This window comes from Lissotriton helveticus, chromosome 11 (genome assembly GCF_964261635.1).
Source record: "Lissotriton helveticus chromosome 11, aLisHel1.1, whole genome shotgun sequence".
Lineage (NCBI taxonomy): Eukaryota > Metazoa > Chordata > Amphibia > Caudata > Salamandridae > Lissotriton > Lissotriton helveticus.
The window spans coordinates 141,023,515-141,039,357 of NC_136072.1; the positions used below are offsets into that span (position 1 = coordinate 141,023,515).

The 15,843-nt window shown below is 44.1% G+C and overlaps 1 protein-coding gene across 2 annotated transcripts in view; it reads right to left on the minus strand.

The window, feature by feature from the left end:
* The window catches only part of SI (sucrase-isomaltase), a 645,776-nt gene that overhangs the window by 24,383 nt on the left and 605,550 nt on the right, over positions 1 to 15,843 (minus strand). For both annotated transcript variants that reach the window (XM_078665617.1, XM_078665618.1), the window contains exons 65-67: positions 14,231 to 14,312; positions 14,064 to 14,123; positions 1,992 to 2,116 (exon numbers count right to left, since the gene is read on the minus strand). In XM_078665617.1, coding sequence (XP_078521743.1) covers positions 1,992 to 2,116; positions 14,064 to 14,123; positions 14,231 to 14,312 — 267 coding nt within the window. The remainder of the gene's footprint in view (positions 1 to 1,991; positions 2,117 to 14,063; positions 14,124 to 14,230; positions 14,313 to 15,843) is intronic.

Consider the following 15,843-nt stretch of genomic DNA (forward strand, 5'->3'; position numbering starts at 1 on the left):
TTTGCATTGAATCCTGAGTGTGATGTGTGAGTTTCACAGTAGATTGCATAGCTCTGGATTGATTACACACATATGTGTGCATGTGAGGGATAAACATGTGAGGCTACTGTCTTTTGCAGCCTAGTATCTGTGCACTGGTAGCCTGTTGCAGAAGGGACCTCTCAAGGATTGGTAGTGGCCTGGGCTATGCCTGATAATGTGAGTGTATCTCAAGAAAAACAATGGTCCAGTAGGTTGGAAAAAATTAAATGCTGTGATAATTATTACAAAAGTGAGATATATTTTCAAACTTCAAAGAATTATCATATAAATATATTGATAGTAAAGAGACACTCAGTGTCGGGATTTACAGGAGAAAAGAGTGCTTATGATTATGACGCCCTGGGTGCCATGTCCTAGTACCGCTCTCAGGCAGGGTATGATCAGATAGCTATACACTTTGGACCTGACTATTTGCTGAAATAGATGTGTTCATCACAGAGTCCTTCCAAAACTCTCAGAAATGGTAAGACCATTCCTGTAATTTTTGGAGCAGACAGTCAGGGTGCTCTTGCATTTCTTTATACACGTATACTGTGAGTGGGCATTCATAGTAGGTGTGTAGTGGTTATGGACAATCTGTGATGCTTAACTGAATTTGCACATTATAGGCAGACTCGTTGCTTAAGTACAGTTTCACCCCATTTAGGCCTACAGGGTTAAATGAGGTATCAATCGATCCCCAGTGTAGGTCAATACTCACAGATCTTGTACTTTAGGAACCTTCATATTACTCTTGTTCCACTCCTAATCACATTCCAGGTCTCTGCCCCTTGTACCAAGCCAAGTTAGTTAGTCAGCTGGTCAACAAGAGGATCAAATAGATCTCCACATAATAGAGCGAAGTCCTAGCACAGCTCTCAAACAGGGTATGACTATCTACACACTTTGGCATGGATGGAATGCTGGAATGGATTTGTTAATTTTCAGGTCCTCACAAAACTCTGAGAAAGGGTAAGGCAAAATGATTGTACTCTTCTGAGCAGACGGTCAAGGAAACCTGCCATCATGGGGAACTGAATCTTCACTCTCAGGTTTCTTCTACATTGTAGGTTACCTGGATGAGAACATCTCTTTCATTGATGTACTGTAGACTTAAACCATGTCTTACCACCCACACTATAAATCCTGTACAGGTCAGTTGCAGGCCATAAAGGTTCCCTTCTGCAAGAAGCTGGCTGCTCACAGATACTGGCCTGAGCTCAATGACAGTCACACTCACCAGTACACATATGTGAAAATAATCACATGCAACCAATACGAAACCTCTTACTCCAGCTGCGCAGCACCAGAGTTTGTTTTAAAAGGGGGACACTAGTGGCTTGTACTTTAATCTATTTTAACAGAACTTGCTATGAGTGAGTCTAAGATAGTAAGACTCACTAATAGCAGAAGTACAAAACGCATAGTCCAAACATAAAAATTTCAAAGGGTTAAATTGGTCAGCATGAATATTTCTACAATGACCAACTAAATAAGTGATTGTTAAATGGGTAATAAGGCTCATATTTATATTGGTTATAGATATGCTGGGTAAATTGAATGAGAAAGAAATACCTTCAAATTCAACAGGAGTGGTCTGTGTGTGATAATCAATGTTAAAAGTTAGAGAAAATAAGAGAAGTCTAAAAAATAACATTTAGTTAAAGGATGATTTACGATATAATTGATCCTCGTCCTATTTTGTTAGCAACTTGGCAGCATTATTGTAAATGTTCATAGTTTTAAGATGTTTTGAGCTAATGTTGCTCATATCACGTCCAGAAATTAGCCTATTGTGACTACCTGTGGCAATATAGGACAGGAAACATGTTATGTAAGGCGTAACGTTGTAGTTATTCCTATAATAATGCCATTCATTTTTGTTTACATAAGCTACTGTCTATTAATTCATTTACAATATACAATTTCATCTTTGTCTTAAGCAGTGTTAAAACTGAACATGCACTTACCTGTCTTTTGTATTTTGGTCTGGTTCTTGCCATGGAATTATATACCCTTCACGGACATGGAGATTTATGTGGTCCCAAGGAGCATTTAATAGTTTCCACTGACCTCTTTCTGCAACCAGAGCCCCCTGAAGAGAAAATGTGTGGTTGTAGAATGTGAAGAATATTCAGTGAACGCAATGCACAATTTCATAGTTTGGTACTTAGATACGGTTGGGAGAAACTTGCCTTTAGGCTGTGTCCCGCTGTCCACTACAAAAAGTTTAACACGTTTTGCAATGGGTTCATGCTTCACATTTGGTGGCATGGCTAGAGTTTTAGGGCCAGATGTAGGTAATCTCGATTTACCTACTCTTAAATACCGAATCATACCGATTCGGTATTTAAGAGTAGGTAAATGGGATGTAGGTAATTTCTCTTTTTAAATTACCGAATCGGTAAGATTCGGTAATTACCGAATCTGTATTTACCAATTCAGTAATTGCCATTCATTCCTATGGGCCTGGAGGCCCATAGGAATGAATGGCAATTACCGAATCGGTAAATACCGATTCGGTAATTGGGGGAAACATTGAAGGGTGGCAGGGTGTCACTTTGACACCCTGTTGCACCCCTCAATCGTGTATGGGTGCACATGTTGCAGACATACATGCCCTAAGGGCATGTATGTCTGCAACACGGCAGCATTTGAAAAGCAAAATAAATGCTTTTTCAAGGCTTTTCATTAATTACCACCAACTTCTAGTTGGTGGTATATAACGAATTCCTTAGGCCTTGTGGCACCGATTACAGTGCTACTTACATCTCATAATACAGATTCGGTAATTTTACAGAATCTGTAATTTTACCGCATCTGTAAAATGACTGAATCTGTATTTTAGGTGGCCCTACATCTCGTTTTCCAAATAACGGTCGGTAACGGCCGAAATTACCGAATTTCGACCGTTACCGACAGGTATTTGTCTAGCTACATCTGGCCCTTGTGAGTAAATGTGTGAGGTGTTCTGTTTAACAACCGAACAATATGAAAGTTAACTCATAAAGATTTTAAAGGATCCTGCTAGCTTAATTTAAAATATTAGCATTTAGTATGACACTATGAGATGCAATGGGTGAAAATGGCCAAAAACAAAAATATCCTTGAAATAAAATTGGGCACAATGTTGTGGGACATTTATCTAAGGATCAAGTAAGGATATACTTACAGAAACAAGCCAGTCTCGAGGTGTGATTCTTTAAAGGGTTAATACCTGATTGCAGTATTTTTCACTTCCAATTACATTCGAGTGCTTAGAGTCAACAATCTGCACTTGAATACCTTGAAAGGGAACCAGCATCACAATGCTGGGGAGGGGGGGCACTAAACCCATATATATTACCAATACGTAAAAAGGCTTTTACCCAAAGGTACAAACAAAAATCTAAGATTCCTATTAATGAGCAATAAACTTGGCATGCGTGTGGGATTACTATCACACATAACAAAGAGCAATAACATAATATCCCTTGGACCAATTGGACTTCACATTTTGAACAATTATGTTATTTTGTACAGCTGCACTCTCATTGAGAAAACTGAAGGTAAACCTGATCTCTAGATGCTTGTAAGGTGCTGGGATCAGGACAAGCTGTAATGTATTCCTCTAAATTTCCAAATTAAAAAAGGATGTTTTGAACCTTTCAGCTCCCTAGGTCAACTCCTACATTCCTATTCATTTCTGAGCTGGGTAATTATGACCTAAATAATTCATTGGCACTATGCCAATTATCATAATAATTTAGGGTATTTTTTATTGAGCAATATATTTTAGATCGATATGCATTGCGTAATGTAAGTAACTATCTTGGGTGGCTTACATTACCCCCAGGTCCCTCCTGTCCTCGTCCCATTCATTAAACGAGTGAGATAATCCTATCTCACCAACAGAAAAAAAGAAGAAAGGAATGCTGGCCCTACCCCACCCCCTCCCAAAGGGAGAACATAAATATACTATACCCAGCATTCCTTCTATTCTTTTTTCTGTCAACCAACAGAATAGGACAACCAGGAGCTGAGGGGCTCCTGTATACTTATGTTTCTCCTGCTGGGCTGCGGAGACGTCACTGGTGTTCTTGTATTCCTGCCTGTGTGGCCTGGGGGGAGGCATGCTGTTTCTACTGGTGACATTCTGAATTTGCTATGGGGAGAATCGGCGCCGCGTCTCCTGGGTTGTCGTTCCCATTAGGAGGCGTGGGTTCTGCTAATCATCTCTTCAGGCTTCTCCGGGCGATTTCCTGGTTGCAATTGCTCGAGGGAGGTGGTTCCCTTCCAGGTTTGCATTGCCTGACTTCCGGAATGGGATGGTGCAGGAAGTCAGGTGTTGATTGGACGGTCGGCTATGGGGCTGTGTTGTGGGGTGCCTTAAAAGACCGGCCTGTGTAAGTACTGCATAGCGGTGTCTATAATTGGATTTCTTCTGGTTGGCAGCTATTTTGTGCATTCACAGCCCAGTGAGTTGCAAGCTGCTTTCTTTACACCTCATCTGGCCTGTTCTCGGCTGTGGCTGGTTCGGGCTGGACTCCTGTGGTTGGAATCATTCTGACGGCTGTTTCAGGCTCTGGCTGCAGTTCCTGGTGTGCCTTTTTCATCCAGCTGGCCTCATGTCTCTCTGTTGGGTGTCAGTTACCCTGTAGTTTTGAAGGTCCCTGGTCCAAATTCCGGGTTTTGGTGAATCTCTGAACTGTTGCCTTGCTTACATTCCGATTGGGGGCAAACCTTTCTCTAGTTGCGAGACTTTGTCTACTCTCACAGGAGGGAGCATGGTGAGCTGGGTCAGCCTTTTTGGTTCCTGGTTGAGGGGCCTCCTGAGTCTTCCTGCTCCTGTTGGAAACTGGTGGCTGGCATCCTGGTGCTGGCGAGCATGGGGAAGCATTCCAGGAAGCGCAAGCATGTTGATCGCTCCTCTTCTTCCTATTCAGAGTCTTCTTCCTCTTCTCCATTATGCCTGGATCAAATGTTTAATTAAGGAGACATTGCAAGAGATGGGGAGGGCCCTGTTACAAGAGCCTTCTTCCTGTTCATCTATCTCATTCTTCTGACTCTGAGGAGGATTGGATGGGGGTGAGGAGCATAACGGTAAATACAATGATCCAGAGATGTTGCCGGACTTGCTGAAGCATGTCAAGTCCAACATGGGGTGTCCTTGCGACGATGCCCCCAGCACGTCTGGTGGTTTGTTGCTGCACCAGTTTCAGAGTTCGGCTGTGGTGGATGTGCCAATCCATCCCAACATCAACGAGGTGCTGAAAAGGGAGTGGAAGGACCCTCATCGTATCATGCTTCCCATATTCATGGCAAAACTGTACCCTCTTCAGGATATGTCAAAGGATTTTCCGAACTCAATTCCAATTGATTAATTTGTAGCGAGTCTGGTGGGTCCGACTTCTTTGGCAGAGGATGCAGACTTCTTTGGCTAAGAATGCAGTGATTCTTTGGATAAGAAGGTGGATGCTTCCCTTCTGAAAGTCTATTCTGGTTCCCATCTGGCTCTGCGGGCAGGCATTGATGGGACTTATAATTCTCAGTCGTTCTTTTCGGATATCAAGGCTCTGTATCAGTCGCTGGATGATACATCTGACTGTTCTAGACTGTTCTGGACTTTTCTGGACATTTGGAGCATATTGACGGACAGGTGGAATTCCTTTCTGATGTGTCCTGCAATGGTGTGAGGGCTTCAGACCTTTCTGGGGGGGCTGGTGTGGCGGTCCGCTGAAATCTGGTGTTGAAAGTCTGGAAGACTGATTATGCTCATAAGTCTTCTGTCCTGCGCTTGCCTTTTCAAGGGACTATGATGTTTAGAGAGGAATTGGAGTGCTGGTTGCATAAGCTTTTTAAGGAAAAGAAGTACTCCTCCTCCTTTAAGCAGCCCTCTGCTGCGGCTCTCTCTTCTAAGCCTAAATCCTTCCTTAGTCCCCCCTCTCTGAGGCCGTTTCCTAGAGGTCATGAGAGGTTTTCTTCTGGTATCGGTTGGGACTGGAAAGCTAACTCCCCCCCTCCAAACACTCGTTCCTGACTATCTGGCTGCTGGTCCCAGATTGTTGGTCGGAGGTTCTTTCTCCCAGCTTGGGTGTGATCCTGTTCGGAAGTATGGGTGCTGGACATTGTGCACCTAGGCTATCTCATGGCATTTTCGGAGCCTCCTGCGGATTCAAGTGGTTGTCCAACTCCTTGGCCGCCTTGTCCCACCAAGCGGTCCGAACTGTCTTTGGGGATCAAGTCTCTCTTGGTGAAGGGGGTGATTCAGGAGGTGCTACTTCTGGAGACGGGGAGGGGGTTTTACTCTCTGATGTTTCTGGTGCCCAAAGTGACAGGGAGTTCTGTCTGGTGCTGGATTCAAAGGCCCTAAACAAGTTTATGGTACATCTGCCCTTCAAAATGGAGACCCTTCAGCCAGTGATTTCTTTGGTTCTCCTAGGTCATTTCCTGTGCACCCTAGAACTTCTGGACGCATACTATCATGTCCCGTTTCACCCCAGCTCTCGCAGGTTCCTGAGGTTTTGCCTTCGGACCATCATTATAAGTTTCAGGTTCTGCATTTTGGCTTGAGGTTGGCCCGAGGGTGTTCACCAAGGTGGTGGTGCCATTGGTGGCATCATTCCATCTTCAGAGTATTCTTGTTTATCCATACCTGGGTGATTGGCTGATCCAAGCACAATCTCGGGATCAGTTGTTAATAGATCGGGAGTTGTGTGTGTTCTGGTTGAGGGCTCATGATTTGATACTGAACCTTCCCAAGTGTCAACTGGAGCCCTCGCAGGACTTAACGTTCATTGGTACCTGCTTTCCTGCCGATCTGAACCGAGCATTTCTGCCTGTCTCACGGGCGGTGACCTTGCGTTCCCTTACTCTACAGTTCTTGGTGGGATCCTCCTTCCCGGTCTGTCTCTGGTTGAGGATTCTGGGTCTCATGGCTGCGGCAGTGTTCATGGTGCCTTGGGCACAGTTTCATCTCCGGCCTCTGTAGTTGCATCTGTTGGCCCATTGGGAACCTTTGTCTCGCAATTTGGCCCTCATGGTTATGGCGTCTCCTTCTATCCTCCCTGCCCTGTGTTGGTGGACTGTGTTGACCAATCTCTCCAGGGGTCTGACAGTGCAGCCCTCTTCCATGGTGGTCCTGATGGCGGATGCCAGTGCTTTCGACGTTGGAATCCGGCTCACTTCAGGAGCATTGGCCCCTCCTGGAGGGGAGGCATTCTTTGAATTGGCAGGAGTTGGTGGCTGTGTCCCGGGCTGTCATGGGGTTCTGAGACCTGTTGTTGAATTGCAATGTGGTGGTGCATTCTGACAACATGTTAAAAGTGGCCTACCTGAATCCTCAGGGGGGAATCCGGTCCAAGTCCCTGAGTGCGGTAGTGATTCCATTGTTTTGTTGGGTGGAGGGGAATCTGTTGTCTGTCAGCTGTTCATATCTGGGGGTGGACAATGAGGTGGCGGATGCCCTCAGTCGTTATTTCCCTGCCTCATGGGAGTTGTCCCTGACTTCAGAGGCCTTTCGGCTGGTGTGCAGGAAGTTTGGTCTTCCCTTTGTCGACCTCTTTGCTTCCTGGCACAACGCTCAGCTTCCTCACTTCTGCTCCTGGATCCGTAAGGAGGGGGCTTAGGGGGTGGATTGCCCATTGCCCTGATCCCCAGGTTTTTGACTCACCTGGTGATGGAATCTCGGGAGGTGGTGTTGGTGGCCCCTTTTAAGCCTCACAAGTCTTAGTTTCCTTCTCTGCGCTTGTTGGGTGTTCAGGGTCCTTGAGTGGTCATGTACTATCCATCTACCATAGGGTCATCCCAGAATTTGTTCCTCCTGTGGCTGTGGCTGTCAGTTTGGACATTGAGAGGCACAGGTAAGAGCGTTGGGGTGTAGTGTAGTTCCTATATTTCCAATAGGCTCTGCGCATTGGAATAATATATCCTATAGATGTGACATAGGAATGAGGTCAGTATGTCTCTATCGAGTATTTTAAACTTAATTGTGTGTGTCAGCTAGCTCAGAGGTCACTCGAAACTTTCTCGAATAAACAAGAAGGGATTAGTCTCTGACAACCATATAACATGACAACTTTGTTTCCCTAGGACTGGAACAAATATCTTCAGAGTTGTGTAAACAATAGATAAATATTTCACTCAGTCAATTGTGCATGCATCGTTTCTACAGAGTTGCAGAGAAATAGTGTGATGGGCGTTTTCAATAAAAGGGTTTATTGAACAGTCTATTTCTCATGCAAGAGATAAGAACTGCTACAATCATTAGACAGAATGCGAAGTATAATGTGTACAGCGCAAACAGTAAAATAATACTGTAATAGCATGGTCTAGTGCTATGACATTTAAAAATACATACATAAATAACACAGGCTAAAATATTCAACTGGTGCTTCTAAAATGCGGCTACCCCAGTGTACCTAACCTAAGTCTAGTACGTGGGAAGAAGTAGGTGTCGTCTTTTAGATAAGTTTAGTTTTTGCCAAGAACTGCCAAAGGTTTCACTAGGTTTTAATCAGCTCCATACCTTAGAATGAAAGAGGTTGGTATCTCTGTCTCGGACTCGATTTCTCAGCACTCCACAAGGGAAGTCAGAAACACTGGAGCTGGATTCTTGGCAGGAGGATGTCAGCTGCTGTTCAGTGCGTCAGCTGGAGAGTCGGCTTCCTTCGCACTTGCTGTAGTGAGCTGCGTCGGGCAAGAAGGTAGTCGAACTGCACCGAAGTGCAGGTATATTTATACCTTGAAGGTGTTTATGAATTCCAGCTTTGACGTAAAGTCAGGCATATGAACGTCATGTATGAACCCCTAAGGAATAGTTGTTCATACATAACAATGAGTTTCTTGGAGAAATCAATATCCAGGCTAGGGGAAGTCCCTTCTGCTTAGGAGTCCGGTTTTCCAAGAAATCGTTGTGACGTTGATGAACGGATGGAAGTAGCCCTGCCTCTATTTGGGCAGCATGGGCTTTTCCTAAATAAGGACTGGATTTCTATGCCTATATAAGGGCAATGGAAAGTGTACCTATATAAGGGCATGAATCGGGAAAAATCATTTGGAATCTAAAACGCCACACAACAGGGGTTTCCCCAAGCGTTTAGCCTTGACTCTGCAGGAGTCCTAGAAGCCTTCAACTCTCAGTTCCCATAGTCAGCATTGGTGGAATTTCCAGTGTTAGTGCCATGCTCTGTCTTTGTCCCTCCTGGATTGCTCCCTGCCTGGAGTTCTTCAATTTCTCTGGGAGTAGTTTGAGAAACGGTTGTCTGTTTCCCCTTTACGGGCTCAGTGAGCTGCAATAAAGGCTTTTCGTTGCCCTTGGGTGAATTTTTGGGATGTGAATGACTTGATCTCTAGGTTGCTCTAGGGTTTTCTTTAGCCCGGCCTGTGGTCAGCCCTTGTTTCCTTTTTGGGACCTCCCCTTGGTGTTGGGTGCTTTGGTGGCTCCTCCCTTTGAGCTGTTGGCGGAAATCAAGTTTGTGATTTTGAAGGTGGCCTTTTTGGTGGCCATTACTTCGGCCAGACATCTTGGGGAGTTGGGGGCTCTGATGGCCCGTGAGCCTTTTCTGTCTTTTTCGGCAGATGGGGTGGTCCTTCAGTTGGATTCTTCTTTTGTTTCCAAGGTTCCTTCTCAGTTCCATCATTTCCAGGAGTTGGTGTTGCCTGCTTTGTGCTCTGATCTAACGTCTGGTGATGACCTTCCTTGGTCTTTGCTTGATTTTTGCTGGGCTTTGCTTATCGATCTGGATCACACATGTCCTTTTCGGAAGTTCAACTCCCTGTTTATGTCTCTTGGGGTTTGCTATTATGGGGGGAAGGCTTCTTCTTCTTCGATTGGTTGCTGGCTGAAGCAGGGCATTATGATGGCCTACTTCCTTTTGGGTTCCCCTCCTCTGGTGTGTGTGCAAGGATGGTTAACCTGGGGGATGGCGGCCTCCTGGGCTGAGATTCGGGGAGGTTTCTTTGTCTGAGATCTGTAGGTCTGCTACCTGGGCATCCGCTAATACGTTTGTGAGGCATTATCGCATCAAGAATGTGCAGGGGGAGGATGTTAATTTTGGTTTGGGGTACTGCAGGCTGTGTGCTCCTGGATTCCAATTTTGACTATTCCAAAACATCACTGGGTGTTACTGTGTGCCCTGTGTCCTGTTGGTTTGTTGTTTGATGAATGCCGGTTGTTGCTTGGGTATTCTCACTTGTTTATTGAATGGGACGAGGACAGAAGGGACCTGGGGGTAATTTCCTCTTACATCCTGGAAATCTTTATTACTCCTGGTTCTATTGTCCTCGTCCCATTCAATACTTCCCTCCTTCCCTCACAGGCTTGCCGGCTTTCACCTCTGACATGGTAGTTCAGAGGGAATTCTGGTTATAGGACGTTTATGTACTCCTGGTGGGAGGAGGTGGGGTAGGGCCAGCATCCCTTCATTCTTTTTTGTGATGGTGAGATAGTATTATCTAACTTGTTTAATGAATGGGATGAGGACAACAGGACCAGGAGTAATGAAGATTACCGGGAAGTAATAGGACATTCTGAAGTAGTCCTAAACTAACCTTTAGCATCTGTGGATGCATTTGGAAGTCATAAATTAGCTACAGCCAAGTAAAGGGCTCATTCTAGATATTGCCCTGATTTATAAATGTTTCTCGTGTGTGTTCATTTGCTGTCTTGAGAACAAGATAACCCTTGGTTGTGATTAGGATCTTAACAAATGTTCTTCGCCTGCCTTTTCATTTGCGAGTGGCCCTCCTAACTGATAGAACCAAAAAATGGAAACAGATCCACACATTCTCCAATCTTATGCCAATATGATGATTTGTACCCTGAATGTCTGACTCTGGCCATCTTATAAAGGCACAACAGGACTTGGATGGGTACTACTTTTAAAAGGGGTGCAAGTCATGAAATTATGAACACTTGATCTTTCGGTAGGTTGACCAATAAATGGACCATGCATGAAGGTGCAGTTACGACTATCCAGGGAGAGCATGGTGTAATGGAATTAAAATATTGATTTTCTAGTTAAGCATGGGAAACATGTGGGTAACACCAGCATAATCAGAATAATTTTAGTAATTTCATGTTACTATTGTTCTGTGAAATTCCTGAAATTACGCTATAACACCTAATGCAGTTTGTGCAAATAAATGAATTGTGAACACACAGGTACAACAAAAACAGAAAAGCATGAGATGCTGTTGTTTATGATGCTTTTGTTTTTTTTACTATTTTTATAGCACAGAATACAGTCTTGCATTCAAAGTTTAAGAATACGGTAACAAATGCAGCTAAGCATTTCACATAATTATGCATGTTTTTGTCAAAGTTCTAAAAATGGCATTATATCAAATTACACACATTTCACACATACCTACTTCTAACGTTGCTGTCATTGTAGATTCATGTTAACAATGCGCCCTTTCGAAAGGACCATTGTGGATTTTTTGCCTTTTTGCTGAACTGAAGTTTTTTTGGCCATAGAGCACTGCTCACTTGCTTACCAACAGTAACATGCTTATACTCCTCCTTTTTTAGCAGACTGAAATATACACCTGATTGGGATATTTAACTTACTGAGAGGCTCCTAGTATATGGGAGAGCATCCCAGGGCTTGTACATTAAGGGGCTGATTCCGATCTGGGTCGGAAATCACTCCGACCGAGCCGGATCCGGGGTGGTTTCTGACCAATCCGGACTCCTACAGTCCGACCGAGCGAGTATGATGCAGCCGTATACTGTCGGACTCGGTTCGGTCGGACTCCCATAGAAGTCAATGGGAGCTGGTCGTACGGCGCGTACATGGGCTCCCATTGACTGAAATGGTATGTTGCGGACAAGTTCGCCCCTTACAGTGGGTACGCACCGGTGCCATCCGCACCGTATATGCCTGTGTTGGGAAGACCCATGGGTCTCTCCCTGTGTCTAAGTCGTAAGGCTGCGGGTAACAGGGGGTCCGATGCGGACCCCCAAAGTCCATCTCCGGGAGCTATTGCGTGCCGGAAGCTCCGACTTGATCAGGCTGTCCGAATTGAGCATCGTACTAGCTCGGTCGTGAAACCTCTCCATTGCGTGCCACGGTTAGCTTACGGCCGAGTCGTACGGTGCGGTTCGGAAATGATTCGGACAGAGATTTCATGATTGTTCGCATCGTACTTCGACGTCCGGACCCGTGTACGTACCGCACGGAAATTCAGCCTCCGGATTGGGTCTGCTAATAGCGAACCCGATTCAGTGCCCTTCTGACCGAGACCAGATTTGGCCCCTAAATGTCACTTGTGGGCTACAGCACCCATTGTGCCATTCACAGCAGTGATCCAGCAAACCTATCTCCAGGCCTACAATTGCATCCTAGCTGAGAAGTTTTAAACTTTCAATTTCTCTTGTTAATATAACCCTGCTCCGGTATATTTCATAGTGGTTGGCCTTTCAAGGCTGGAGCATGGGCGGTCCTGTGCAGCCACCCAAGGAATATGATGCAATCCTAGATTTATAAAAAAATAGTAAATCTAGGATTGTAACAAAAATATGTGCCTAGCACAGAGAGGCACAGCAAGGAGAAATATATTTTTTCTCCTTGTTATTATCTCTTTCCATGCGCGCTGCATTCTGCAGCACACTTATAGAGTAAGTTGCCTCTAAGGATTGTTTTTGTGCATGAAGTTATCCCTTCCTGCACAAACACAAACATCATCCTGCCAATAATGCTGGCATCACTAGCACCATGGCACACGGGTGCCTGTGTAGGTTCTCAGGAGCACTTCAGTGCTAGGCGGGGGCAGTAGTGCACCAAATCTTAGTAGATATGGTGCTCTCTCCATTTCACGCAATTTAGCGTAGCACGTTAACCCCTTCGCCGCGCAGCAAATTCCCCCGTGGGCGGGACTGGGCCTGGCACTCAGGTACTCGGGACGGCTCCCGGCCATCATGAGTCACAGTGGGCGTGTGCTCATGACGGAAGGGAGTCGTCTGAACTCCGCCCAGTGATTAATTATCCCGCACAGGCGGGGAATTAATCGCGCGTGGGCGTAGCAGCAACGTTCGGACGGCTCCCGGCAGTCATGAGCACAGGTCTACTGTAACTCATGACGGCCGGGAGCCGTCCTGAGCTTGGAAGGAGTTAACATTAGTAAATATGCCCTATACTGGACATTGTATATGTATACATTTCTTAGGGCAGGTGATGTGAAATATAAACTTTGGCACAAAAATAGTGCTTATAGTTACATTAGGAAATGCACACTGTGGCATGTGTCCTACAAATTCGTATAAAAATAACCATGACTCAATAGAGTCAACGATTTTTACAGTCACAAAGACTGCATTTCCAGAAATTGAAGGCTTTCTGATCGCGAGAACCTCAATCACAATTTACAAAAGGTACTCAAATTCAATTTGAATTTACAAAAGGCACATTACGAGCTACAAATGTCTTGGTGACTTGCAATGAATACATTATGACTCCTTGGAGCTTACAATAAAATGGATCAATAATTTGCAACTGCAGTTCTAAACCGCTAAATGAACATTGTCACTTCAAGGAAACTAACGCCTATTCTCAAAATGGAAATTGTCTGTGATGGACAGCTTCCAAATGCTTTATGTTTCATGCAGACACCAGAAGGAGTAGGCATTGGTCAAGGTGACTGCTTCATGCACCGCATGATGTCCATTCGAACTATTCTTGATTTTTTCAAACAATGCCACTGATGTCTATTTTAAGGTACAGTGGCTGCCAATTTAGCATTCTGCAAACTCAAATATAGGGAAGGGGGTCTGTTGTCCCTCACTGGACTCCAGTGTTCACAGCCATTGACTGTGATAAGCAAATTAAATCGCTACCTCACCAGTATTTAATAGGATAGCTATAATTCAAATCCTACTGAAGTTTTTGCACTGTGACTGATTAGCATATTTGCTGTAATGCAAACAGAATCTTAGATGCTGTGCAGAATCTACATCAGTGAGATGTCCTAACCATGATAATATGTGCATAAACATTTGTAAAAGATATGCATTTTTAAAGTTCATTATTTTATCTTTAGTCCAAAAAGGTTTCTTAACTTACCGAATAAAAATCATACCAACGTGCATTAGGAAGATAGGCATTGACAGTATCTGCACCAATCTGTAAAATAACCACAAACAATCAACTGTAGCCTCAGAAATATATACAAAAACTTGTATAGGTTTAAAATTATTTTTAGCTTGCATGAATAGAGAAAGAAGACTTACATCCAGCACAGGGCTTATAAGAAGGGCGGGTCCCCACAAAAACTGTTTGTATACATCCCATGTTTCGACTTCCTCCACAAACCTAAATATTGAATACATAATACTGGATATTAGATGAGGGCAGAGACATAGTGCCCGATTCACATTGGTAACTTAAATGTAGTAAAGTTACAAGTGGGGAGTCTGGGCTCTGGGGGCTGAGTCTCTGCACTCCACATTGCAGCGCGAAGACTTTGTCCCGAGTGCGAAAACTCCACACTCGTAACTTTAGTACACGTAAACAAATATTATTAACACAAACATTCAAATGTTTTCCTGGGTTAGGAGCTGAATTATCAAAACGCACAATTCTAAAAAAAATAGATGCTCAAAACGAAGAACAACGCAGAAAAATTATATTTTGTAACCAAAAATTAATCTTAAACTGAAAAACCACAAAATTGAATGTTAATGAATGCTGCTATTATCTCATTGTGGACAATATGTACCCTACATTTCTGTTCAAACTTTTGCACTGACAATGTTTTCATACTTTCCAGCTGAAAAGTCACTAATAGTCTTTTCTGCCTTTCAGAAGTGGCTCCTTCCAGTTCCACCTCTCGCACACCACTTCCAACATTCACACTTAACCAAGACTAAGGCCCTGTTGTTTAGAACAAAGGTTCTAATTCCGTTTCAGGTGCATACTTGTGTTTGGAGCTAAAAGAGGATTCCAAGCTGGTTGGTAACTGTCTATGTGCATAAAAGCCCCCCAGGCGGTGCTATTTGCCCACAATGTTTTGGCAGGTAAAATCTGGCTAAAATCTTGTTAGCAAATAGCATGGAATTCTGATTCATGTAGTCTAGAAGCAACTAATCTGGATGCAATAAACCACATCTGTCTTTGACATTTCAAACACCTTCTTTTTAGTATTTATATCCCCTTGATCCCCTGGTCCTGCATGAAAAGTAAGAAAGACATTTCAGTCATTTATCAACTTTGTCACACAGAATAGATCAGTCGGTAACACATCAGCCAAATGTGTAGTTCAGGGAGAATAAGAGACTGTGCTTATTGGGAAGCAAAGAGAGCCATGGGCAAACAAGGGAGGATAGCATGACAACGCACTGCCAGTACACATTTAAGGTCATCCTGCACCCTTTACAGTTGGGCAAATTCGTTTTCTCTCCCTGCTGTTGTCCACCATAAGACACATGGCAGAATTTGTCAGGAAAATTGCACTCACTGTGAGGGAGAAAACTCACTGGGTTCAACAGAGTTGACTCCCTTCACTTCACCAATATTTCTGCCAGGCAGGCAGGGACCTCTCACCTAGGACAAACGGTCCTCCACCCTAGTGGTGGAGTCCATGGCCCCCACCCACCATGGTGGCATGCTGTCCCGCAGAGTCTAAATGACTCCCTAGGTTTACATATTATCAACCCGTGGTGCTTTGTATAGTATGGAAATGACACAACTGTGACTGGTGGTAAGAAAATTCGCAATTTTTCGTCATATTTCATTTAATCCTGAGGTGTACTATGGATTAAATAGGGATTCCCGTAATGCTTTTTTTCTTGAAATCTCTGTTTTCTGCCATATGTTTCCTCGGAATTATGAAGTGTTTTGTGTA